Here is a 25,853-nt window from a genome sequence, read left to right on the forward strand (position 1 = left end):
TGTTTGCTCCGCAGTTCAAAATTTTTCTCTAGAATCAGTCTTCCATCACAAGTTTTCGTTATGCTATTATTACTATTCATGTTCTTCTTTCCTTTTGTTCCTTACCTCTAGAAATTTAATGAAGTGCAACATTTATTTTAGGTGCTGAAATTTTGTATATCGACCTCTGCCGCATGCAATCAACAAAACTGGTAGTCACCGCTTGGTCATGGTCAATCCTCCTTATAAGTATGCGCGATTTTATTTGGCCATTGACACCAACAGCATACGAACGAGTATGTTGGCAGCTATTTCTACCAGATGTATAAGTGAGCACTTTCAAAATTTCCTATAAATAGGGGGTTTCAATAGAAAGACCTTTTGAGAAACATGTGCTAATAATCAAGCTAATTGGTTATTTAATAAACTACCACTCCGTAACTAAACGTTGAAGTAACAGTCTGGTGGCTCGTGCCATTGGCGAGCTCGTAGCCTCAGAATGAACGATGCCATTTCAGGATTTAGAACAAAAAAAATTGGCCGCGGCTTAGCTAAGGTTAAGCCTGGATATCTCGAAGCTAAAAGCTGCGGCGATGCTCGGCATTTAGCTTAAGGTTATACTCACGGTTACACTAAGGGTATAGCTTTATGGCCTTTCTGAAACGTACTGTCTTAGACATACAAAGTTTGTACGACACGTTACACAAGGCTATTAAAATCTCTTTATTCTTCTACAATGCACACATTGCCTTGCACTGCGCACACACTACATGTACTTCGGCGATGCTCACAACCTCCACGTTGCCATAGTTGATGAACGTCACCTCGGCCAAAGTGTCATCGCTGCGTGGCCAGGCAGACACCACGGCGCGGTACCACACATTGTCCGTGAAACGCGCGAAACACGGCGTTCCCAGTGGTATCTGGCTCTGGTGCAAAACGCCAGGCTTCGCAGCGTCGGCTCGAGGCCTTCGAGGTAGTGTCTAATGCGTTCATTTAATTTGTAGTTCCTCTGGACGTATAGCTTCAGCCAGTGGAGCTCGGATGCAACGTGCGTTAACATAGCCTTAACATAGCCTTGCGCATATTAACAAATTAAAATTCCAACGTTAAGACTTAATAATCGAATTTCCATAATACTAATTGATAACAATGTTGGTGCTGGTCCAGGAGTGACGCCACTGGCTTTCTTCGGGGTAGTGGCGTTCCCGTTCCAGTCCTCGTGTACCGGCGCCACAGGGAACATGCTGCGAGGCACGCTTCCCGTGGAACAGCAGATTCGAAGGCGGTCTACGCCGTTGATGGCAGACTCCGGACGGGCACAGTGGACGTAGGCTTTGCCGCTGCCGATATCCGCTGCGCATATCAAGTAAGAAACATAAACAACGTAGCAAATACACTGGACTATGAACAGAATTACTGTACTGCATTTGGTATGACGAACCATACTATGGCACCTCTGATATAACGATATTTCGTGGGTTAACCTCAGATATACAGAACCTTAGTATGCCACCTTGAATATAAAATCCTTTCGTGCGTTAACCTCGGATATAACGAACTATTGTGTGTCAACCTCAGATATAATGATTTAACACATTCAAACGATCCATTGAGGGTCGCCTAAGATTTCTCTTCTTCTTCTTGTCCCGGTAGATAAGGCCCCCATCGAAGAGCCGTACAAAGGCCTCTGTAACTGCTTCACTCATAGGCTGCACCATTTCCAAACAGACAAAAGGCACGTGCTTATGAGAAACCCACACTGTTTCAAGTGCCTCGCCGGCTTGCAGCTTGTCAAGCCAGAAGTACTGGAGCACACACAAAAGGAGGCAAAGCACAGGAGGTTCGCTGCTATATTCATCTGCTCTGCTTACATGGCAGTTGTGCTGACTCTTTAGCAGACAGCACTTGAGATGGTAGCATCGAGAATTGTCACTAAAGCAAGGTCCAGGCAAATGAACGACAGTAAAACCTTGGCTATTCCAAGAATGTTAATTCGAAATCCTCGATAATTTAAAGAACTTCTGCAGTGCTGTACCTTCTCATGCAAATTAGACTGGCTAATTCGAGGCGGTGGCCCACACAAGCCCAGTGAATTCAAAGATCTGGGATGCTATGCGGGAAAGTCCAATCCCACTTTGGCCCCAAACCGGTGAAGCAACGACCCCCACAAGCTGCAAGGTGGCCCAGCAAAGCAATGCCGATCAAATGCCAATGCTTGGTATGTGAAGCACCCCAGCCCCAGTAATCCCAGCACAAGCACGCCAGTGCTTGTCCTGCGAAAGGTAGCCTGCGTGCAACACTGCTTTCAGTGGTGTGCAGTGGTTAGTGGATTAGGTTACCGGCATCTCCTAAGTGCCGTCGACCTTTCTTCAGAAAAACCATTCGAAACTGGGGGGGGGGGGGGGGGGGCGTTGACCTATAAGTGTAGCTGACCTATCTGTAGTGTCCAAGGCAGTTCTGGACGAACGGCAGGTAGTAAGTGCCCCAGACCGGCGCCATTTCTCACAACGATGCATGGGGCTTCAGGCATAAAAAAAACGTAAATTCGTATGTAAATTGTTCTGCTAAAGAAAACCGGAATTACGTGCGCTTTACATGCCTTGTTCACGCTGACAGTTGCTTCCTCGAACCAGAGGTAAGTATCGCAAGAGTAAACTCCGATAATCTCCAAGGCATGTGTCGTGCCTAAAATTGTAACTACAGGACCGTTTGCAGTTTTATTTTTGCCGCTAGACAACTGGGCCACACGAGTCTGGAAGGCAGGGTGGAGCACTGTTTGCTGGCTTTTGACCTCAACTGGCTTCAAACTGCTGTCCCTGTGATCGCATCATTACGTGTTTATTGAATTGAGCTGCATGCGTGCCGCGACAAAACAGGCTGCAGCAGGGGCCCAAAGCGAGAGGAGGAGGGGTTGAATGCATAGACTTATATTTGGAGTAAACTTTTTTTTTCTTTTGCCAGCAAGGGCTACAAATAGGGGGGGGGGTAGGCTTTTATGAGGTAGTATGCAGTAATCACAAAGTTCACCCAGTAAAGGGTAGCGCATTCCCACAACAAAAGAGTATTTCAGCTCAGTCCCATCTTTTTTACCATGTTTGGTTAATTCAAAAACCCAATTAATTCAAATATTTATCGCAGTCCCAATGACTTTGAATCAACGATGTCTATCTTTTCATGTTCAGCGTACAAGTTTTTAAATGTCCATCAGCACTGGTGTTTTCATCACAGTGCTTCTGGGTGATCACCTGTTAAAACTCATTTTGCGTGTTCGTCACCGTAGCTATCTTTCAAACATAAAGTACAAAGGTGGTGCTGCTGATGAAGGCTGTCTGCATGGAGGATAGCTGCCACTATGCGAGTGAGAAGACAGCAAAACCAAACGCCAATGAGACTGCATGTGGTCCCCTGAGCTGCCATGTAGTGCAGCTGCATTGGCCACAATAATGAAAAAAAGCTACTTCATGCAGTCCGCCCTAAAATTTGCTAACTCAGAGCAATATCTGCAAGCACAGTTTTGTTTACACAAGGAGGATATGTAAGCCCATGTTTCAAAGGCATCTGCAAGTATCGAACATCTTTTCAGTGCGCTGCCGATGTGAATGACATTTCAACTGAATGCCTCTGTAAAACCTTGCGCAACAGGATGATCAGACTTTGAGAAAGATGCAACCAAACTGAACCACAAGTGAGGAGACATGGACAGCACTGTCTCTTCCCACAGTTTTTTTTCAGCTGGAGCTGTGATGTTAAACACTCTTTTTATCACTCACCATAAAAATATTTTCGGTGTACTGTGTTTGAACGGGAAGACAGGCACCATTCATAACCCACGGGCATGCCACTTCTCTGTCCCATGAGATCATTTCCCAAAGCGAGCAGGCCTTGCAGTAATCTCTAAGTGCACAAAAGCCAAAATGATGTTGCTAGCCAGTGGTTTTTTTTTTTTTTTTCATTCTTTGTTCATGTGACATGCCCTCTTCATGGTCTCCATGTGAAAAGCGACAACTAAGGGTGTGCGAATATTCAAAATTTTGAATATGAACTTCAAATATGGACCTATTTGGTTTATGTTCTCGGGGTGATCGCTGCAATCAATCGCATGGAACATGACACAGAGGGCACTGGAAAACTGAGCCAAAGACGTGCAGCAAAAAAATCAGCGAAAGCTCCAATTAATTAATTACACACGTCGTTGTTTAGCATACGAATGCGGCTTCGAATCCAGAGTGCTCTTGATGCTGCTACACACCTGATTCAGCTCTAGACGAGTAATCCAAACAACAAAAGCTAACAAAGCAAGCTACATCAATGATTACAAGCATCAGCGGAGTCCATTTCTAACGCGATCGTGCCTTCTGTGTAGGCCAACTCAATGGGAATGGAGAGCGCAACATTATCTCGAATGGCAATGACGAACAAACAGTCAAGCCCTGGTCAGCACCCGCTGACTCCGTTTAAATTCAAGATGCCTGGAGGAAGAAGACGAAAACAGCTTTGTTGAGCTGAAGAACGGCAAGAAGGTGCCCGTCGTTAACGCCGTTGTGAACGCGCAACCCGAAGCCGGAATGCACAGGATGCCTGTCTCGGAAGGGAAAGTAGGGCCGAAAGAATTTCAGTGCTGCGAGACACAGGAAGCAGCGCGGTCATCATAAAGCGAGGCTTGGTGCAAGATAAGGATCTCACTGGAACGAAGAGCCTCGTGCGGCTAGTAGACGGCTCCTTTAAGCGCTTACCGGAAGCTAGAGTGCAGGTGCAGACTCCGTACTACGGCGGAAAACTGACTGCATTGTGCATGGAACGCCCCATATACGACCTTATATTGGGTAACATCAAGGGAGCAAAATTTCCCAATGACCCAGACGGTAGCCGCGAGGGAGAAAAATCCGAATCCTGCACATCAGAGCGTCGCAGTGATCGACAGGAAAAAAAGGGGCGAAGGAAGCGCGAGCGAGCTAGCGCAAGAAAGGAAGAAATAAAAGAATCACCCAAGAAGGAAGAACGGAAAGAGAAACCCTCTTCGCAAGAAACAGGCGGGAACGAAGTAAGCAGCTGTGAGAAGGTGGCGGATAAGCCAGTAAGTGGCCGCAACGGAGCACGAATGCCGAAGGAAGGAAGGAAAAGCGAAAGAAGGACACGCGGAAACAACGTGTCTAGAATTTCTGATAAGTTCAGCGCAAGACACACTCTGGAAATGATTCTCGTGCTGATCGGCACATTGCTTCGGCTGTTTTCCTGCTGCACTGTCGAATTCGGGAAGGTGACCAAGAGTGTGTTCACACCGGTTCTTATCGTGAGCCTCTGCATTGTGATGCAAGTGCCTTGGAACCTGTCGATTGTCTTGTTTGCAGGTGCATGCCACCCCGAAACCTTTTTGTACGCGTGCGATATGAAGGAATTTCTCAGGACGGAAAGGGCAGAGGCAAACATTGACAGAGCGAAGGAGTCGCGTAAGGAAGAGAACCACGAGTGCGGCCGAAAGCTTGAGCGAAACAGTTCTGTTCCGAACCTACTGTGTAGGCCGAACGGGGAAGTACAGTCAACGACCGATTTTTCGGACCCTCTAGGGAGCTTAAAAACGTCCGAAAATTCAAGCAGTCCGAAAAAATGAATGCATGCAAAAAACGCACCTTTTTTCTTTTTTTTCTCGGATCTAGAGGGTCAAGGGCGAAGCACCAGGCTTCCGAAACCCTGCCAAAGCATCAGAGAAGTGGCTAAGAAAAGAGACATTCAAAAGCTCTGTATGCAGCCGACTGCCGGTTTATTATGTGTCGTCAGGGCAGCCCGTGTGGCTGATCCCGGGCTGGCGTTGCATATGTCTCCTCGCCCAACGCCGCCTCTCCTCCTCCTCTTCTCTTCTCCGTTCCTTCTTTCACCACCTCCTCTACTTGCCTCCTCCCCCACATCGTTTCGAGAGCCGTCGGGCCTCATCGCATCTGCACCGCTGCGTGCTACCACGGCGCTCTCGCGGGCTTGCTGCCGCCGGCCTGGCGTTGCATAAGTCAATGCTCACGCGCGCTTCAACGAAAAGTCTTGATACTGCTACTCGGGGTTCAACAGACCCCTGCGATGACAACACGCCGGCTGTAAGCCGCCCTAGGCTAATATCGCATCTCCAGCGCTGCGTGCTACCACGGCGCTCTCGCGGGCTTGCTGCCGCCGGCCTGCCGTTGGATAATTAAATGCTCATGTGACGAACCATGTGATACTGCCTTGCTGGCGTTGTTACACAACTCTCTCTATAGTGCAAGCATGCCGAGCATTTAGGTACATCATAGTTTTCAGAACTACTGTAAATTTATTCATAGATTGTCTCTTTGTGAAGTTATAATTGATGATAAAGTGCCATTTCGTGTTCTTAGTCAACTGAAGGCCACTATAAAATTGCTAAGTTATTCCCGTTAAATAAGGATTTCTCGTAAAGTAGTTGGTGGAGCTAGGCGTTTTAAGTTAAATATGAGCTTTGCAATATTGTTGTTGTTAGTTCTTAAGACGAATAAGCAGTAATTTACCCTAACGAGCAAAGTATTTTGTTCCTTTTTTTTCGCTAACGCCTACAACACTGTTTATACCTCATATCACAATTGCGACTTGGTGTAGAGAGAGGAACTCGAGTGAGACACAGCTTTGAGAGAAGAGGAGGAGGAGAGGCGGCGTTGGGCGAGGAGACATATGCAACGCCAGCCCGGGATCAGCCGCCCGTGTTATTGCTGCAGTGGCTTGAAAAACTAGCCGATTGTTGTTTGGACGGCGTTCCGCTTGCATGCGATCATATTCGCCTCGATCTGCGCAAGGGTCATGTCAGCACTGTAGACCGATGAAAGCGTCAACAACGCTCGCGTCAACTCGGGGCTCGTAGGCAGCGCAGGCGTTGGCTCCTCATTTTAAGCATCGGAGTCTTCTGAATCTTCCACAACCTGACGGACTATTTCTTCGTCAGTCAGTTCTGCGCAGAAGTCGAGCTCGTTGTCAGCGTCAACAAACTGCTCAAAAGTTATTTCTGTGGGTATGGAAACCACAGCAGTGCGGAGGTCGTTGATCACGTCGTCCATGGGCGGGCACACGTCAACCACAATGTTGCTTTCAGAGTCTGCCTCTGTGGCGAGTACGAAGCCCGCGTGGCGAAAACAGTTGCGAATTGTGTCTTGCCTCACTGCCTTCCATGCGTCCGCAAGCATTCCGACAGCAGACTGAAGGTCATCGTTGTAGCCTTTCCCGTTTTCCGCACACAGCACCATGCAATTCAGTACCCGTGAGCGGTACAAAAGTTTTAGATTGCGGATGACGCCTTGGTCCATCGGTTGGAGGATTGCAGTCGTGTTGGGTGGCATGAATTCCAGCTGGACAGCCTTTAAGTTCTTGATGTGACCATGAGCGGCGCAGTTGTTAACGAAAAGCACGACACGTCTGTTCTGAAGTTCGAACTTCCTGTCTAACCTGCGGACGTAACTTTCAAATAACTGCTGAGTCACCCATGCCTTTTTGTTGGCTTCGTACAACACTGGCAGGGTTGCCCCTTTAAAGCATCTCGGGTTCCTCGACTTCCCGATCACTAACATGGGAAGCTTCTCGCTGCCAGACATGTTGCTGCCGACGAGAACGGTCAGTCGTTCTTTACTATGTTTGCCACCACGGCATGGGTCACCAGCAAAAGCGAGCGTTCTTTCCGGCAACATCTTATAAAACAAACCAGTTTCGTCGCAGTTGAAAACGTTGTCAGCAGAGAACTGCTGCAACAAAGCCTGAAGTTTTCCGTTGCGGTACTGCTCGATAACTGCACTGTCGACGGCGCCGCTCTCACTGCATATCTTCTTGAACTTGAGGTCAATTTGATACTTAAAGTCCCTCAACCATCCATCACTAAACTTAAAATCCTCAATGCCCATTTGAACAGCGAGAGTTTCCACTTTTTCTTTCAAGATGCAGCCCAAGACAGGCAACCGCTTCGCAATCATAGAATTGAGCCACACGACGAGAGCTTCCTCAAGCTTCGGATGAACACCTTGGCTTGCATTCTTTTTTTGGGCACCAGATGGTTTTTCGGCCGCTTCCAAGATCTTGCCCTTGTTCTTCAGGAAATCCGAAACGGTCTGCTTAGATATGCCGAACTCCATGCCCACGTCAGCCTGCGATCGGCCGCTCATAACTTGCTTGATAACGGCGGCTTTCTTCTCCATCGTTAACCGACGGTACTGCTTTCCGCGCTTCGATGCCATCGGCGAGGACGACGAAGACAGAGTGGGGGCCATTGCAGGCAAGCGAAATCCTCAAGATGAGAACAGTGGAGTTTCTTGACGAGCGTCGAAGCACCTAGGCCTAGCGTCGCAGAGCACACTTCACACAACAACGCTAGCCAAAATGCGCAATGAAACGACGCTACCGAAAACTCCGGAGGCGGCGCTGGTGAACATAGCCAGTGTGGCCAGACCAAATCAGTGTGTGACGGCTAGATTTGGCTAGTCGTGGCTCAAAGCGCCTGGCTGGTGAACATTGGCAGCGTGGCCAGACCAAATCGGTGCGTGACGGCTAGATTCGGCTAGTTGTTGCTCAAAGCGGTGATATGCTTCGGCTGCAAGTCGATTTCCTTCGCAAGAGCGCTGCGTGAGGAGTCAAAAGGCCTTCTGAGGACCTTCCGTGGCGTCAAAAAGTCCGAAAAATTGGACGGCGGGGTGTTCGAGCGTCCGAAATTAGATGTTTTTATACATTCATTCTATGGGGCTCGTGGCAGTGCCGCGAAGAAGTCCGAAATATCGGGCATGTCCGAAAATTTGGGCGTCCGAAAATTCAGTCGTTGACTGTATAAGCGAAAGTATGTCTCATACTTGTGTGCCTCCTGTTTGCAATGTTGTGTTAATGTACTGCCCAATCGCGGTGTGTTTTTATGTGCATTGTGAACATTGAATTGAGTTTCGTATGTGGAAACATCATTGTATTGATGTATGTATTTTGGCCTTCGCCATTGACTTTGTGAGCGCATGCATGTGCGCGCGAATTGCACCGCCGAAATGCGGCGTGTTTTGAAGTGTTGTGAAGTGAAGTTTTGAAGGGCAACCTGTCTATTGCACTGTGTTATGTATTTGAAAGCATCAAGGTATTGATGTGTGTACTTCGGCATTCACCTTGACTTTGTGAGCGCATGCATGTGCGCGCGAATTTTGTGATTTGTGAAAATTATTGCACAATATTCTTAAAGGAAGGGGCACTGTCACAAAATTCGGCGCATTTTTCAGAACAAAGAAAAACACTGCCGCGCACGGCGTCTCGCCGGCGAAAGCCGAACGGGGGACAAGGAAAACCCCGCTGAGCGCGTGGCTCTCTCCCCTCCACCACTGCTCACAGACGCAGCGTGCACCGAGGGAATGAGTCATCCATGCCGAAGATTTCTCTAGAACATCCGAGTCGCTTCTACCGCTGACCGGGGGAAAAGGGGGAAGCCTTGCGTGCACTAAGACACGTCCCCCTCGCCCGTCGGCGACGGCACCACGCTCGAAACTTAGAGATGCGAACCCCGTACTCTGACCAATGGGGACGCGCGGCCGGTGAGAAGAGGGAAGGGAGACAGCACTGCCGATGCTAAGTGTATGTGCGCGCCTACTCTGGCGCGTAGAACAAACAGACGTGGAAGCGAGCCTATAAAGGAAGGCGTTGACCGCTATCAGTCAGTCCGGACAGCCGTTTAAGCTTCATCGAAACGCGCCCATTCGACTCCCGGGAAAACACCACTCGGCCAGCATCGGACCAACGAGGCAACGTTCGCCAGTCTTCGGGACGGCATCATCGTGGAACTCTGGTCGTCGGACTGCCGCAGTGCCCGGTGAACAAATTGTGTTTTGTTTGTTTACCTCTCTCGTGAGTTAGTGCACTTTAGGTGCAATATTGCCTTTGTATTGCATTCTCTCTCGAGTTTAACTTTGCACATGTTGCATTGTTCAATTAATCACTTTTTATGTGTCTGTACTAGTGATTGTGAAATCCTCTGTATCGTCTCATCGCTGTATAAACCTTGTTTTGTTTTGTAAGCCTTTGGCTCCGACCCATTCTCTGGCTTGCGACTGGCGAAAGCTGGGCACCAAACGACCAAAAACTTCTTGTCACTTGGTAGCTGGTCTCCGCTGAGCTTGCCACGCTGAGTCGAGGGCATCTCCTTTGAGTCCGAAACCGCTAACCCCACACGCTCTAAGGGTGTCAGGGAACTTCCCACGTAAAAGTGCGCGAAGTGTGGGTGACACTGGGTGGAGATGCCTGCGTGGTCACAGCCGGGGACCCAAACGACTTGCTTGCCACATATCCGCTGCCTGCACAATGCCGCGACAGCTTACCACCAGACCCCACTTGTGAGCAATGCACCAAAGGGTGGAATCCCGAGCTGCTGTAGAGAGAGAGTTAAGCCAGGGGTCACCTGACTCATTTCACCTCCCGGAGGACCACGAGGGTCAGCCCAAGTGGCACTCTGAAGCAGGCCTCAACTTGGCCCAGAGAGGCCTCTGAGGGCAGTCCGCTCAGATACCATTACGTCAGGGGACCAAAAATGTAAAAGGAAACTGACACACGCAGTTAGACGCAGCCAATACTCAGTACTCCCCCAGCTACAACCGTTCGGTGCAATGTGACTCAGCAGTACTTTCCACCTGCTGCTCATGCATGTTCCAGTGGCAAGCTGCTCTCTAACTCTCCAGTTTTCCCATTTCTTGGCAGCTACGATGCAGCTGTGGTGGCGGCTGTGCAGCCCTGTTTGAAGCCTTGTTACAGCAAAGCACAAGAGAAGTCATCAAATCGTCGATGCTTTACCAACTTTATGGTCAATATGTATCAGCAGTACAATCATGCAAATTTCAGATACAGTGGAACCTCGATTATACGTCCCCCGGTCATGTGACGACCCGCATTTTACGACGAATTTGTGCGGTCCCGGCAAAACCCCCATAGAGACGATGTATTAAAAACCTCGGTTATACGACGCAAATTTTAGAAGGACCCCGCTTCGTACGACGGCTGGCTCGTACCATCCGTCAAAAAAGGTCGTCAGCAAACGCAGGCCGGGATGTACCGTATTTTCGCGATTCTAGGCACCCCCGAACCTAAGCACCCCCCCTCTCCCCCCTATTTTCGGAAAAAGATTTCTGAAAAAATAAACTTTGCATGCGAATCTAAGCACCCCCTTTTTTGCGCGGAAGAGAGCGTTGCCGAGGCCGCCAAGTGGTGGTAGTGGTTTATTTAAAAAATAAAAAAGTGAAGCAAAAGAGTGTTGCCGGCCGCGGCAATTGCTATCTAATATCTTAAGCACCCGAGCTGCAGCCGGCAGAAATGAAAGGGAAAGGGAGAGGATAGTGAGGAGAAGTATAGTGCAGTCGGAGTCCCGAGGAGGCGCGGCCTGCGCGTTGTTGTTGTGACTGAGAGAAGGATGAAAAGGAAATTGCACAGGCCTGCCTACTGGCTCGAGCCAAGCCACCACCGCTGCCAAGTGCAGATAGAGGAGAGTGAAAAGATCAGAGGAAAGATAAAGAGATAAGCGGGCGAGGCCGCACTCGCCGAAGCGAGGACAGCGACGTCCACGGCGCTTTTTGTGTTGCTGCGTTCCGACACTGGCGGCACAGAACTGTCTGCAGCTATTTTTCTTTTGAATGTTTCCTAACTGAAATGTTTTTTTTCGCGCCCGTTTCATCGAGATTTCGCCGCGAAAAGAGGGGCCCGGGGGGGGGGTCAGTTTACAGTTTTCGAATCTAAGCACCCCCTCTCACTTAAGGCATCGCGATCGTGAGAAAAAGGGGGTGCTTAGAATCGAGTAAATACGGTAGGCACACTTTAGCCAGTCGATAACCGGTGCGCCTTAATCTTTCCACCTATCAAAAAAACTGCGCGAGCCGCTGCCCCGCTGCTCACGGCAGCCTCAACGGCCATGCAAAAATGTGCTGCATTTGTGTTCGGGAAAAAAAAAAAGACGACGATGAAGTTCAGACGTTAAAAATATCACGCTTAGCAGATCCCTATATATATACGAAATTTATTATAATTAATTTATTAAATACAAAATTTTATTTTAGATACGAAACTGACTGCTCGCCAAACCGTGCGGCCCGTGCCGTCACTTTATTCAGACCCCGGATATCCCCGGCTCAGCTCACTGAAGTGAGCCGGCTCATTTGAGCGGCTCACTTAAATCTGCAACAGTGAGCCGGATGTTTTGAGTGAGCCGTGCTTCTTTTGGAGAGAGGCAGCCGGCTCTCTCTCTCGTTCGCACTGAGCCATCATGGACGTCCCGAACCATTCCATCGGAGCCGGGTCTTCTGGTGGTAGTGGTTTATTTTTAGAAATAAAAATAAAAAAGTGAAGCAAATGAGTGTTGCCGGCCGCGGCAACTGCTATCTATTATCTTAAGCACCCGAGCAGCTGCAGCTGGCAGAAATGAAAGGGAAATGGAGAGGATAGTGAGGAGAGGGGAGCGACAGCAAGAAAGGACAGGGGCATAGAGTCATTAATATAACGACAGGAGGGAGAGCTTTGTACACTATTTGCGATTCCGCGCCATGGTGCGAGAAGGCAACTGCTCTCCTGCCCTTCCTGGCAAGAGTCGCAACCAACCCCTCACCTTCGGCTGTCTTTTGAACCGCTCTTTTTAGAGAACGAGTGAGCCGTGGCGCCGTACGTGGTTCAGTTAATGTGAGCGGCGGTTCTTCTGGAGAGCCGGGTCTCTCTCGTTCAGTGAAACGTAGCCAAAAGAGGTTTTCGCCTTAAAAACGCGGGTGCCAGCGGCAGTGCACACGCGGAAACAGCTGAAGGCGAGGGGTTGGTTGCGAAGGAAGGGAATGCAGTTGTCCCCCCCCCCTTCCCTACATCCCATATCCCCTCCCCCTGGTCCCCAAGAGTGATGCCACCACCTGGCCAACATACGTCGGGACCAGTGCCCCCCCCCCCCAAGAATATCCCATAAGTCAATCAATCAATCAATGCAGTTGCTTACTCGCACGGTTAGGCAGGGTCAGCATGGCTCACTGAACGAGAGAGAACCGGCTCTCTAGAAGAACCGCTGCTCACTTTACTGAGCCACAGCTCACTCGCTCTCTAAAAAAGTGGCTCGCTCCTGAGCGACCCATCTCTACTCTGCTAGGCGCTGTTGTGATCGCACGTGTGTCGCATCCGGACGTGATCTGTGTTTTGCGAAGCGAACAAGTTGCGGAATTTTCGGTTCTGAGTGGTTTGGTTCACCATGTCACGGAGCCGCAAACCGCTGACACTGGGAGATAAGCTCCGTATTATTGAAGAGGCAGAGAAGAGAACGGGCACAACAAAGGCCAGCATCGCTCGTGACCTCAACATTCCGGAGTCATCGCTGAAAACGATCTTGGCCAAAAAGGACAGCATACTACTTAATGCAAGCAAGTTCGGCGTGAAGAGGAAAGCGGCGAAAGATGGAAAGTTTGCCGCCATGGAGGCAGCTCTTGTGGAATGGCTGCGACAGGCACGCAGCTCAGGGATTGCCGTCGACGGACCCATTTTGAAAGAAAAGGCGGAGACGGTTGCACTACGTTTCAACGTGGACGATTTTAAGGCGTCCAATGGCTGGATGGAGCGCTTCAAGAAGCGCCATGGCATTGTGTTCAGCCGCTGCTGCGGAGAAAGCGCTTCTGTGAACTCCTCGACTGTTGACGAGTGGCCCCAGTTACTGCCGGACTTAATACGGCAATACAAACCGTCCGACGTTTTTAACGCGGACGAGACCGGCGTGCTCTATAACTTGCAGCCGGAACAGACGCTGACCTTCACTGGAGAAAGTTGCCACGGCGGCAAGCGGAGCAAGGAGCGGCTCACCGCGCTATTTTGTGCGAACGAAGACGGCTCCGAGAAGCTTCCTGCCCTAGTGATTGGGAAGTTCGAGAAGCCGCGATGCTTCAAGAACCTTAGAAGGCTGCCGTGCCAGTATAAATTCAACCGGAAGGCGTGGATGACAGCTGCCATTTTTTCTTCATTCCTACAGCAGCTGGACTGAAAAATGGGCGCCAGGAACAGAAAGATCCTTGTTTTTGTGGACAATGCGCCATGCCACCCAGCCGACACTGCGCATTTGAGGAACGTCAAGGTTGTGTTCCTGCCGCCAAACTGCACCAGCAAGCTGCAGCCGTTTGACGCCGGCATTATCAAGTGCGTCAAGCAAAAATACCGCAAGTTTCTGGTGCAACGCCGGTTGGCAGAAATGGAGCGAAAACAGGCGAGCCCGAAGCTTTCAGTGCTCGACGCCATGCACTACATTGCTAGCGCATGGGACGAAGTTTCGGCTGATACGATTGCCAATTCCTTTAAGCACTGCGGCTTCAAAAGAAGCGACGCCTCCCCCACCAGTGAAGCTGTGGTGCTCGCAGATGATGAACCAGAGTTTGGCAGTCTGCAGCTGCCTGTAACGTTCGCCGACTATGTCGGTGCCGACGACGACGTCGCAGTCTGCAGTGCAGTGTCATTGGAGGAAGTAATGGAAGCCATGTGCCCCGACGATAAAACTTCCGACGAAGAGGAAGTGGAAAACGATGCAGAGGTTTGCGCTCCCATTCCTAGTTACGCGGACGTGTTGCAGAGCGTCGACAACATCCGGCGCTTTGCTTGCGCGCGCGCGACGATGTTGGCGACCTACTGCCGGACGTGGCAGCCCTTGAAAGAAAGTTCATGCGCCGAGGTTGGGCAAAGGTGCAAAAAAAAAATTACCGATTTTTTTTAAACGGTAATAAAGATTTCTTTTGCAAATATGTTTCAAACAAATGTTGGGTTTTGTCTTTTTTAATCTGATTGGCGTACTTGCCGCGGGCTTGAAGCCGGTCAACAGTAGGCATGGATCCGGCTAGCGTAACTTAAAGATGGCCGCCAGTTCAGTTTCAATGTTGCCAGACTGCGTGCGTCCGAAAGTGCAGACGAGTGATGACCAGTGTTGCTCTCAGCATGGAGGAAGGAAAGAACTTTCCTTCCTCCATGGCTCTCAGCGACCGCGCGGCGTCCACCCCCCACTTCCTCCTCATATACCGTGTTGGAGATACGTAATGGGCACGCGCGCTTTCTCCATTCCCTTTCAGATACCCCGTTCGGCGCGCTCGCTCCCGTTGAGATACCGTGCTGTTCGCTACGTAATGGGCGCGCCCGCTCTCTCCGTTCCCTTTCAGATACTGCGTTGGGCGCGCTCGCTCTCTCCGTCCCCTTTGAGATATCGTGTTGTATGTACACTACGTAACGGGCGCGTCCGACTCACGGCCGTGTCCGGCTGGCGTCGCTTCCAACCGCCTTGGGTGGTCGTCAAACTCGTCAGCACTTTCGGACGCACGCAGTCTGGCAACATTGGTATTGAACTGGCGGCCATCTTTAAGTTACGCTAGCCAGATCCATGCCCAACAGGGAGCAAGGCCGAGCGCCACTGGCCGCATTCTTTGATTTTCGATTATACGACACCCGGATTATACGACGGTTTCGCGCGGTCCCCTGAACGTCGTATAATCGAGGTTCCACTGTATCAAGGTGAAGGTGATAGCTGTACACAAAAGTTCTTTTGAGCCACACCCATGAGCCAGCTCGTCACTCGAGCATAACCTGTGACTTTCTATGCAAGCAGTGAAAGCGTACTGGATCAAGGCAAGGGCATTTGCTATGCCTTGCACTGCAACACCATCACTTTTATGTCGCACTTATTTCCGCTGCAGTCACCCCATGCAATTCCTGTCTACTCATGGAGAGACCTCACGGCGTGACATATTATTGTGCAAGCCAACAACAGCCAAGACAGCAAGGGCTTGAAAGACTATGAAGATGGCACACAAAAATATTGACGCAATAGATACACCAACATTTTTTTGATAGACAAGACTTCACAAATTTGCACAACATTATAAACCGCAGCAAAGCCTCTGCAGAGTTAAAGGGGAGCTGGACCACTTTTTCAAAATTCCACAATATTCAAGGATTCAAATCTATGAAGCCTGAAGGTAAAGCATGCCCAGTTTTTTTTTTTTTCTGTGCCAACATTTAAAACGTTGACGTAATCACCGATTAACTCTCGCACTTCTCTTCACAGCGTCAGAAAAGTGAGGAGAAGCTTGGCGATGACGCTGTGGAAGGCGGGATTTGTAATTTCACTGCCTTCGCCCACAGCCCGGTATGCGTCACTGGATGCGGCAAACAACGCTTCACAGGCTTTGCCTTCAGTGGCATTGTTTTTCTTAAAAGGAAGCACTTGTGTTTTGGAAATAATCGACTAACATATATGACGTTGTCATGCCCCCCCCCCTTCGGTGTGTGTTGAAGAAAAGCCTGAAGGCCGTCGCAGTTTTAATCGGCGATTATGTAGCCCCAAAAGGCTTGGCATGCTTTAACTACAGGTTTCACGGATTCTACGGCTTTAAGCTCACCGAATTCTCAAACCTCTTCAGTTGCCCTTCAACGCATGCAGCGGTCGCCACTGTCATCGCCGTGCGACCGCTGCTACGTGTTTAGTGCTGCCTAGTGCTCTGCCTGTTCACCCTTCTTTGCTTCCCTACTCTGCACAAATCTCTCAATACCTTCTCCTTCTCAACAATCGGCCTTCTTTCCACATTCACGCCCACCCTCTCCTTCACCCGTGCACGACTACTGCCAAGCCATGCTGCCCCGAGGTCATCAAAAAGTTGGCTTCTCCTAACAACTCGCAAGTGTGGTGGTGAACGTCGCTACAGCTACTATCTTCAGCAGCAGTGATAAAAAAAGAAATTGTGCTATATTCAAACCTTACTTCCAGATATAACGCAACTTACGTTCTGAAACCATGAAGTGAGAAAAAAGAATGAATTATAGTACTGTCAATATGGCCCCTCCTAACAAAAATCACCGTAAGATGAGTCCATAAATGAACAGCATGAAACTAGCACCATGACTGACTTTGCGCTTCCCCACAGGAAGAAAAAGAAAATAAAACAAAAAGAAGCGAAAAAAAGCATGTCCAGGAACAGCTCCAAATGATGAAACTACATGTGCAGTAAGAAAAGGCACAGAAAGCTAAAAGTTTAGATGTCGAATTCTTTAATGTCAAGTGGGAGCCGACTAATGGCCGCAAACGGTAAAACATTATTAGCCCCTTATTATATCCTTCAAGGTAGAGGTAAGATTGGCAGCGAGAAAGCTAGTAATATTTATAGTCTTGATAGGTGACTGTGAATGGAACTGCAGCCTGTGAGCTTCAATGAAGTTTGGCTGAAAATGGGAACCAATCCTTTTCTCATCTGCATTTTTCTTCCAGTTCACTTCACACCACCGTCATTGCTAAAACCAAAACAGTTCCTGAACGAGAGTGGTACAAACCAAACATTGATGGCACTGTAAATGTTAACTTATTGCACTGTTCAAGAGCAGACTCTCTTCAAAAACCATAAGCACAGACCGGTAAGACAACTGAGAACCTAATGATGACTTCTCCCCAGTTAACCCCGTCCTTTGCCAACTGCGGCCACTGTATCCCCGCAAACTTCTTAATCTCATCCGCCGACCTAACTTTCTGCCACCCCTGCTATGCTTGCCTTCTATTGGAATCCACTCTGTTTAACCTTCAATAAATCAGTTGTCAGTAGTGCCCACGTTCACCTTTCCCTTTCCTTCGCCCTGTTGTTTGTGCTGAATAATATGAATGTGATGAAAACACTGCGCCTTCAGACACGCATAATGGACAGACAAAATGACTGGATTGGCCCAATCTGAGTGAGACACAGTGCAAGCAGAAAGAAAGAGACAGAGTACAGAAGCAAAACAATGACAAGCAGCTGCAGTGGTAATTAACCAGAGGCATCGAGAGTAAACAAAACATAGTGTTCCGAGTTATCAGTGGCCTTGGTTGCTTTGTTGATGGGTGAAGAATGTTCAGTCCAGCACCCATTCCGTCATTTGCTCACCTTGATCGCCCTTATCAATTTTCACACTTCCTCCATGTTTCCTCTGATAATTAACGGTGCTGGCATGCAGGGCATTGTAAGGTCATAGACACACTATGATGGCACTTAAAGGTGACATCGAAACACATACAAAGGCACCTAATAAGCTTTACAGCGTTGTGCAGCCGCGCAATTTCATCTCAGATACGTATTCCATTTGCCAGTGATGAGATTTGTACATCTGATACCCATAGCCAGTGGTCTTTCGCAACAGAGAACTTGCTCATACCAGTGCACAAGTTATATCCTGGATGGTGACGGTCAATGCATGGCCCAAGTGCAAGACACTGGTGATGTTGGGTGGTGGCAGCACCATGCTGATTGTGCCTGCTTCCGCCTGTTGGGAAACAAGCAAAGCAGAGGTTGGCGACAGAAGCACAAATACACGGAGCTATTCACATGCGCCACTGTAGGCATAGGAGTCTTGTGTAGAACCATTCAGTTTACTGCACCAAGAAAAATGCATTAAGTTGCTATAACGTGCTTTCCTGATGAAAAGAACAAACAGTACTGCATGGTCCAGACCACAAACTGAATGACAGCAGCTCTGACACTCCCAAAAGTTGGAAATATTTGCAGTGCGCTATGGGAGTACTGATGACTAGGGTGGCGGCAATTGACAATAACAAGAAATGCACAGGCAATCATGCAATGTGATGCAACAAATCTGCATTAGCAGTATAGGTTGTACATTTTGCTTTTACACTGATCACCTTCTAATCGCATCTTGGAATTTCATTATGCCATCCCTTTTGCATTCCACTGCTAAGTGGGCTTCCAGAGGGAGGAAGCTTGAAGATGGCGGATGCTTTTTACTGTGCCAATGGGTGCCCCACCCACCTGCAGAGGGTGCTCTGGAGGGTGTGCCCCAAGCCAGCAGGAGCACTGGTGGGGGGGGAGGCTTTGAGCACGCACACACAGACACACAGAGACCACAGCTTTTGAAAGAGGATTATAGTACTGCTCAGGCAGTCAAAAATGTACGCATCTGCACTCATCTGGGCTTGAGGAGGCCAGCATAAAAATGACAAGAAGCCAAACACAGGCTGCAAAAAGTATTACTCGCTTAACTCATAATCAGCTTCTAGGAAAAACATTGAAATCTTTTATAAGTGCGGTACTCTAAGTCCTACAGCTCCATCGTCAACACTCTGATCATGGGCTTGACTGTTTTTAATAAATGCACAATGTAACAGGTTTGTGGTTTATGGGGGTCATAAAGCAACTCAGGCTATGAAGAACGCCGTAGTGAAGGGCTCCAGAAATTTTGAACACCTTGGGTTCTTTAACATGCTCTCACATCGCACAGTACACGGGCCTCTAGAATTTCACCTCCATTGAAATGTGACTGCCGCGGCCGAGGTCGAACTCGCATCCTTCGGTCAGCAGCCGAGTGCCATAACCATTGAGCCACCGCAGCAGCTTACAATGCAATAATCCTCTTTCTGTCATTATCTCCTCACTGCAAGGCTTTTCAATCATTGCTTTCCTACAAGAGATATTTGGCCATGCCTGGTATGATCACACATCTCATCTGGGGGTACTCCTGATAAGACAAACTTCTGATAAAGCGCTGAAGTTTTCTGTTCTCTTGAAGTTCATCTTAGAATTCTGCACATACAGTATCACATGTTCTTTCGTCCTCACATGTGTGTGAAAGTAGTTATGTGCTTTGTCATGATACAAGGGCTGCCACTTTTTTGCTATTCCTCATTATTACTCAAAGCAAATGCAGGACCACTTTTCAACATAAACAATCTTTGCAGTTGAAGACGTTCTGAAAAAAGTGGAAATGGTAATAAAGTACAACCTGCCATTTATAAGAAAAACGTGGTCCATTTCACAGCACCTAGGTTAACCTATATCTGCTGACACTTCCCAAATTAAAAAAATGCATATACTTTTTACACGAAATGTCAGTCACTAAGGCATTAAGAATTATCCATTAATTGATAGAAATATTTTTCTCAATACCAACTTTTTAGCCATCCTACAATGTAGGACACAAGGCAAAACCGCTACCTATAAGGTACACCCTCACATTTCTCATCGAGTGTGGCGGATTTCTCATAACAATAAGCAAACCTTGTCCTATTTTCTTGCAGAACCACAATGCCGTATCTGCTCAGAGCTTCCAGAGAACAACAGCTCTTTCTGGTGCACAGAATGCACAAAACTGAATGCACACAATGCAAAGTTTGCACAGGAAAAGATTAAAGCCCCTTGAACCTATGCTTGAGAATGCAAGCATTTACGCAACAGGTATTTAGAGCTCCTGCACAAAACTAGGCATATATGGGTGAATGCAAGCTGATACAAAGCCATATGATGGCATCACATCAAGTGACTTTCTGTGCTGAATTAAAAAGGGATTCTTTGTTTAACCCATAATATTACACATGCGTCTATCAACGTAAGCAAGGCTTTTCATTTTCACTTTCATCTCGTAACACATTTCGCTCAGTTGTCAACCAGTTTAAATCCACTGCGTCTCAAGAGCTGCTCCCAGTGCTCTTCAATTACCACTCTCCGCAACCAGCCACAGCCAAGGTTCCAGATTTCTCTCCACACCCTACTCTACCACTTCCAGCTCTGTCGCTCCTTCCTTTGGTATCCCCAATGTCTCTTAGAGACCATCATCTCTGCACATTCCATGGCATACCAGTGTCCACTGCATCCTCATGTGATATGTTTGTTCTCTACCCACACTGCTCTCCTATCTCCAAACATTGTATCTGCTATCCTCAGTCTCATTTCAAGGTTTCTTAGTTAGGCTCAGAGTTTTGGCCCAACAGGTTAGTACTGGCAGAATGTGTTGGATTTACTGTGATGTGACGATGATGATAGAAAGTGAGAAAACGAACAAGTAATGATAATAAAAAAATTGGAAAAAATATAACAATGTTTCTAAAAATTAATTTCTCTTTTGAGGAATATCAGCTGCTGTGCATAACCTGAGTGTCCCTGCTAGTTGCATTTCAACCCACTCTTACTCTCACGGTAATGTCTTTGTCGTACAAGAATGTGGACATGTGGTCGCCACGTGGCATCGATAGATGTACTGCCTCACAACTTCAGTACCTCACTGTCTGCAATAAACTAGTTAGTTAGTTATATGGGGTTTTTTGGCACATAAGCAACTATGGCTATCATGCGCCAAACACAAGGTTAGATGATGTTATGTTAAGTGTATAGAAGTTACATTATATTAAATTTAAAACATTGGCTTTCTTTAGAAACTTACAAACAAGTGAAAACTTGACGAGTGTTTGCTCGCCTAAAAGTAATGCGGGATGAAATGGAATGTGTTCATTGTAAAATACCGTAAAAATTTTCTTTCGAAGTTCTTCGAGATGCGAACAAGAGATTAAAATGTGATTCACTGTGAGCTCCTCACCACACATTTCACACTCAGGTTCGTCTTTTTTTGTTAATAAGAAGTTATGGGTGATGTGTGTGTGGCCTACGCGTAAACGACATAAAATTACTTCGATAAAACGTTCTTTATGACGGCATGATTTCCATTCTTTCAAAATAGGCTTTACAGTATGCAGCTTGTTGTTTCTTTCATTTTCCCAAGAAGCTTGCCATTTGGCTCTTAGTTTGCTATGCACTAACTTCATATAATCCCTCGGAGGCAAGCCCACATGTTTCACCTCCATGGCTCTGGCTTGTGCAGCACACGTGTCGGCTCTCTCATTATCCCTAATGCCAACGTGACTGGGAACCCAGCAGAATTTTATAACATGTTTTCGTGCTGTGACCTTTACTATATTGTGTATGATGCTTCCAATCAGAGGCTCTGTGGCATTTTTGGAGTTTAATGCTGTAAGGACGCTCAGTGAATCTGTATAAATGATGCTCTTTTTGATGTTTTCATTTGTTATTTTCTGTACCGCAACACTAATAGCATAACACTCCGCGGTGAAAACTGTAGCACATGAGGGCAGTCGTACTGCATTTTCATTTTTTCCTTGTATTACTGCGCTTCCTACATGAGCATGAGTTTTTGACCTGTCAGTATAAAATGCAGTGTAATTTCTGTATTTTTCTTGTAGTGCTAGATATTCTTGTATTATATGGTCGTGTGGCGTACAGGTTTTACTGAAGCGTGTTAGTGTGACGTCACACACTGTGGGGAGAGTGTACCACGGTGGTAGCGCTTCGTGTCTTGGGGCAATATTTTTGATTTCATTTAGTATCTTCAGGGTTTGACATTTTTCTTCGAAGCGCAAGAGCAACGGCTTAATTGCATGGGGCTTGTTGTTGAAGAGCATTCGGGATGGGCATTTCGTGACAATTGGGTAACAGAGATGTTTGGGCTGTGAAAGGATTTTGAGGATGTATGTACAAGTTAGTGTAGTTCTTCGATCTTCTAAGGAAGGTTCATTCGTTTCCACATACAGACTTGCTATTGGTGAAGTTCTGTAAGCACCTGAAGACAACCTTAAACCAAGATTGTGGATAGGATCCAGTCGTTTTATGTAGGATGGTCTTGCTGAGCCATATACGATGGACCCATAGTCTAACTTAGAGCGAACCAGAGAACGGTATATATGTAACAGGCATGCCCTATCAGACCCCCAGCGTTTTCTTGACAGTAGTTTCAGTACATTGAGGGCCTGGGAAGCTTTTTTCTTTAGGCTGTTTATATGTGGCAAGAAACTGAGCTTTTTATCGAAAGTTACCCCTAGAAATTTATGCTCTTGTTTGACAGGTAATGGGGTCTGGTTTAGATATAGTGTGGGGTCGGCCTGTAGGCCTCGTCTCAAAGAGAATAGAACCGCTACTGTTTTCTGAGGGGAAAATCTAAATTCGTTTCTATCTGCCCAGGTGGCCAGTTTATTTAGTGTTATTTGTATCTGTCGCTCACAGGTAGGTATGCTGGAAGACGTGCATGCTATTTGGAGGTCATCTACGTAAACTGAGTACATTATGGATTTTGGGATTACTTTTCCTATGGAGTTCATTTTGATGATGAATAAGGTCGTGCTGAGGATGCACCCCTGGGGTACGCCAGTTTCTTGTATAAAAGTGTTGGAGAAGGTTGCGCCTAGGCGGACTCGGAACGTGCGGTTGGTTAGGAAGTCGTTCAAACAGCTCAGCATCCTGCCGCGGATACCTAGGTCCGCTAGGTCACGGAGGATACCGAACCTCCACGTGGTATCGTAAGCCTTCTCCAGGTCGAAGAAGACCCCGATACAGTGTTGCTTGTGGATGAACGCTTCCCGGACTGTGTTCTCAAAGCGAACAAGGTGATCAGTTGTGGAACATGCCTTTTTAAACCCGCATTGGTGTATATCTAAAAGTTGCCGGGACTGAAGTGTGAAGGTTAGTCTGATGTTTAGAATGCTTTCGAATGATTTTGCTATACAGCTAGTGAGTGCTATTGGCCTGTAACTGGTGGGACTAGTTGGTGGTTTGCCAGGTTTTAGAAAGGGTACTATGATTGCTTCTCTCCATGCTTGGGGGATTTCTCCACTCATCCATATTTTATTGAAAAATTTTAGGAGAGCCTCTATGGCAGTCTCAGAGAGGTGAGCAAGCATGGCATAATGTATATTGTCTGGGCCTGGTGCTGTCTTTTTACCGGATGTTAGTACTGTGTTTAGTTCCTGCATTGTAATAAGCTGATTGTAGTCTTCATGTATGCATGTTCTGAAGGGAAGTTTTTGTTTTTCTACTATTGTTTTGTGCTTTTGAAAGGAGTGTGTGTAGTTGGCTGAGCTTGATACTGTAGCAAAATGCTCACCCAATATGTTGGCCTGCTCTTCTAATGTTGTTTGAGTACCGGGTGTTGTTAGCATTGGAAATGTGAAAGGAGTAAAATTTCCAGTGAATTTCCGCACCTGCTCCCACATTTTTTTGGATGTTATTGAGCTGTTTATCGAGGATATGTACTGTTGCCATGATGCCCTTTCTGCGTTGCGTCTGATGTATCGTGCTTTTGCTCTTGCTTTTTTAAAGTTTATGAGATTGTCATGTGTTGGATATCTCCGAAAAATGCCCCAGGCTTTGTTTTGTTTCTTTTTTGCATCTTTACATTGTTTTGTGTGACAGTATTTCTGATTTTGTTTTACTATTCCAGAGGATTGAGGAATAGCTAAATGTGCGGCAGCTAAGATACAATTCGTGAATTTTTCATTTATCTCATTGATGTCAACATTTTCTAAAACTATTTTCTCTAATGTAGCTTGTGCTGTAAAAAGTTGCCAGTCAGCTAAATGTAGCTTCCAACACCGTGGTTTTGTGGGAATAACTGTTAGCGAGGATGAAAGACTTATTACGACAGGGAGATGATCACTTCCATATGGATTGTCTAAAACACTATAGTTAAAATTGTTAAAAACAGACGGTGAACTAAAAGACAAATCTAAAACACTCATTTTCCCCGAGGTTGGGGAGCAGTATGTAGGCTTATTAGAGTTGAGTAAACAGACGTCATTGCATAAAATAAAATCCTCTACGAGATGGCCTCTAGCGTCAGTTTTTTCACTTCCCCAAAAATGTGAATGTGCATTAAAATCTCCAACTACCAGGTATGGCTCTGGTAGCTGCTCTAAAAGATCCTCTAAGTCATGTAGTGTTAAATTAAAGTGCGGATCGATATGTAGTGAGCACACTGTGATGGTTTTATGGGCAACCAGAGTGGCTGCGACAGCTTCAAGTCTTGTTTTTAGTTTAAGCTCTCGAGCCGGGACGCCGTTTTTAACTATGATGGCTACGCCTCCCGATAGTCTGCTCGCCTGTTCCCGATCGCGGCGGAAAACAGTGTAATTCTTTAGAAAGTTATTTTTTTGGGGACCTAAATTTGTTTCTTGTAGACATAAGGCGACAGGAGCATGTGCTCCTAGTATGTCTTTTATGTCACTGTAATTGTGTAAAAGTCCTCTACAATTCCATTGTATTATGAAAGCCATCTTATTTTTGTGTTTGTATCGGGTGAAAAACTAGATCAAGTTTTTGATGGCCCCGTGACTCGGGGCCTGTCTTTTTTTGATCGATCCAGAGAGCTCCGCCGACCGTCCGACGTGGACAGCACGGGGCTGCCCGGGGTCGTGTCCATCGCCTCTGCGGAGGCGCTGGATGACCGTGCAGAAGGCACGTTCACGTTAGAGTTTGACCTCGACCTGTGGGAAGAGGTCTTGAGGCCCGCCGACCCGGGGGTCTCCGCAGCCTGACTTGGAGTTGGCAGAGTAGCGTGAGCTACTCCACCAGACGGCGCGGATGGCCCCGCCCCAGGCTCACTACGTGTGACCGGGACAGGTGCCGAAGCCTGGTGTGGTGCGCCGCGCCCACGCACCACATCGGCGAAGTTTTGTTTTGTTGTGAAGGAGAATGAGTTGGTGAGTGCAAAACGCCTTCTCGCTTCTTTAAATGAAATGTTTTCCTTTGTCTTTATGGTGATTATCTCCTTTTCTTTTTTCCAGGACGGACACGCCCTGGAGTATGCTGCATGGTCACCTTCACAGTTTGCGCAGTGCGGGGCTGTGTCACATTGATCAGAATGATCCTTCGAGGCGCATTTCGCGCACGTTTTCCAGCCGCGGCAACTTTGTGAGCCGTGACCGAACCGTTGGCAGTTGAAACATCGGCGAGGGTTGGGAATGTATGGTCTTACGTTAACTTTCAGATAACCTACTTCGACTGTGTCGGGCAGTGTGCTGGTGTTGAACGTCAGGATCATGTGTTTTGTGTCTATTTCCTTATTATCCTTCCGGATCTTGATTCTGTGAACATCTATCACGTCTTGGTCACTCAGACCTTCGAGCATCTATTTTTCAGTGATGTGGACAAAGTCATTTTCGGATATAACGCCTCGGACGGTGTTCAGAGATCGGTGTGACGTCACGGAGACAGGAATATCCCCAACAGATACAATGTTTACGAGTTTTGAGTGTTGGACGTTGTCACGCAGTTCGAGCAGTAAGTCACCGCTAGCCATTTTAG

General features: G+C 47.4%; 1 protein-coding gene across 2 annotated transcripts in view; it reads right to left on the reverse strand.

Moving 5' to 3' along the window:
• Window positions 1-683: 683 nt before the first annotated feature.
• LOC149355680 (valine--tRNA ligase, mitochondrial-like) overlaps window positions 684-25,853 on the reverse strand; it is a 37,670-nt gene continuing 12,500 nt past the window's right edge. For both annotated transcript variants that reach the window (XM_089583978.1, XM_089583979.1), the window contains 2 exons: window positions 18,133-18,240; window positions 684-1,335 (listed from right to left, as the gene is read on the reverse strand). In XM_089583978.1, the coding sequence (XP_089440104.1) occupies window positions 1,270-1,335; window positions 18,133-18,240 (174 nt within the window). In that variant the 3' untranslated portion in view covers window positions 684-1,269. The remainder of the gene's footprint in view (window positions 1,336-18,132; window positions 18,241-25,853) is intronic.

Source organism: Amblyomma mixtum, chromosome 3, assembly GCF_055824585.1.
Source record: "Amblyomma mixtum isolate Tamu chromosome 3, ASM5582458v1, whole genome shotgun sequence".
Taxonomy (NCBI): Eukaryota; Metazoa; Arthropoda; class Arachnida; order Ixodida; family Ixodidae; genus Amblyomma; species Amblyomma mixtum.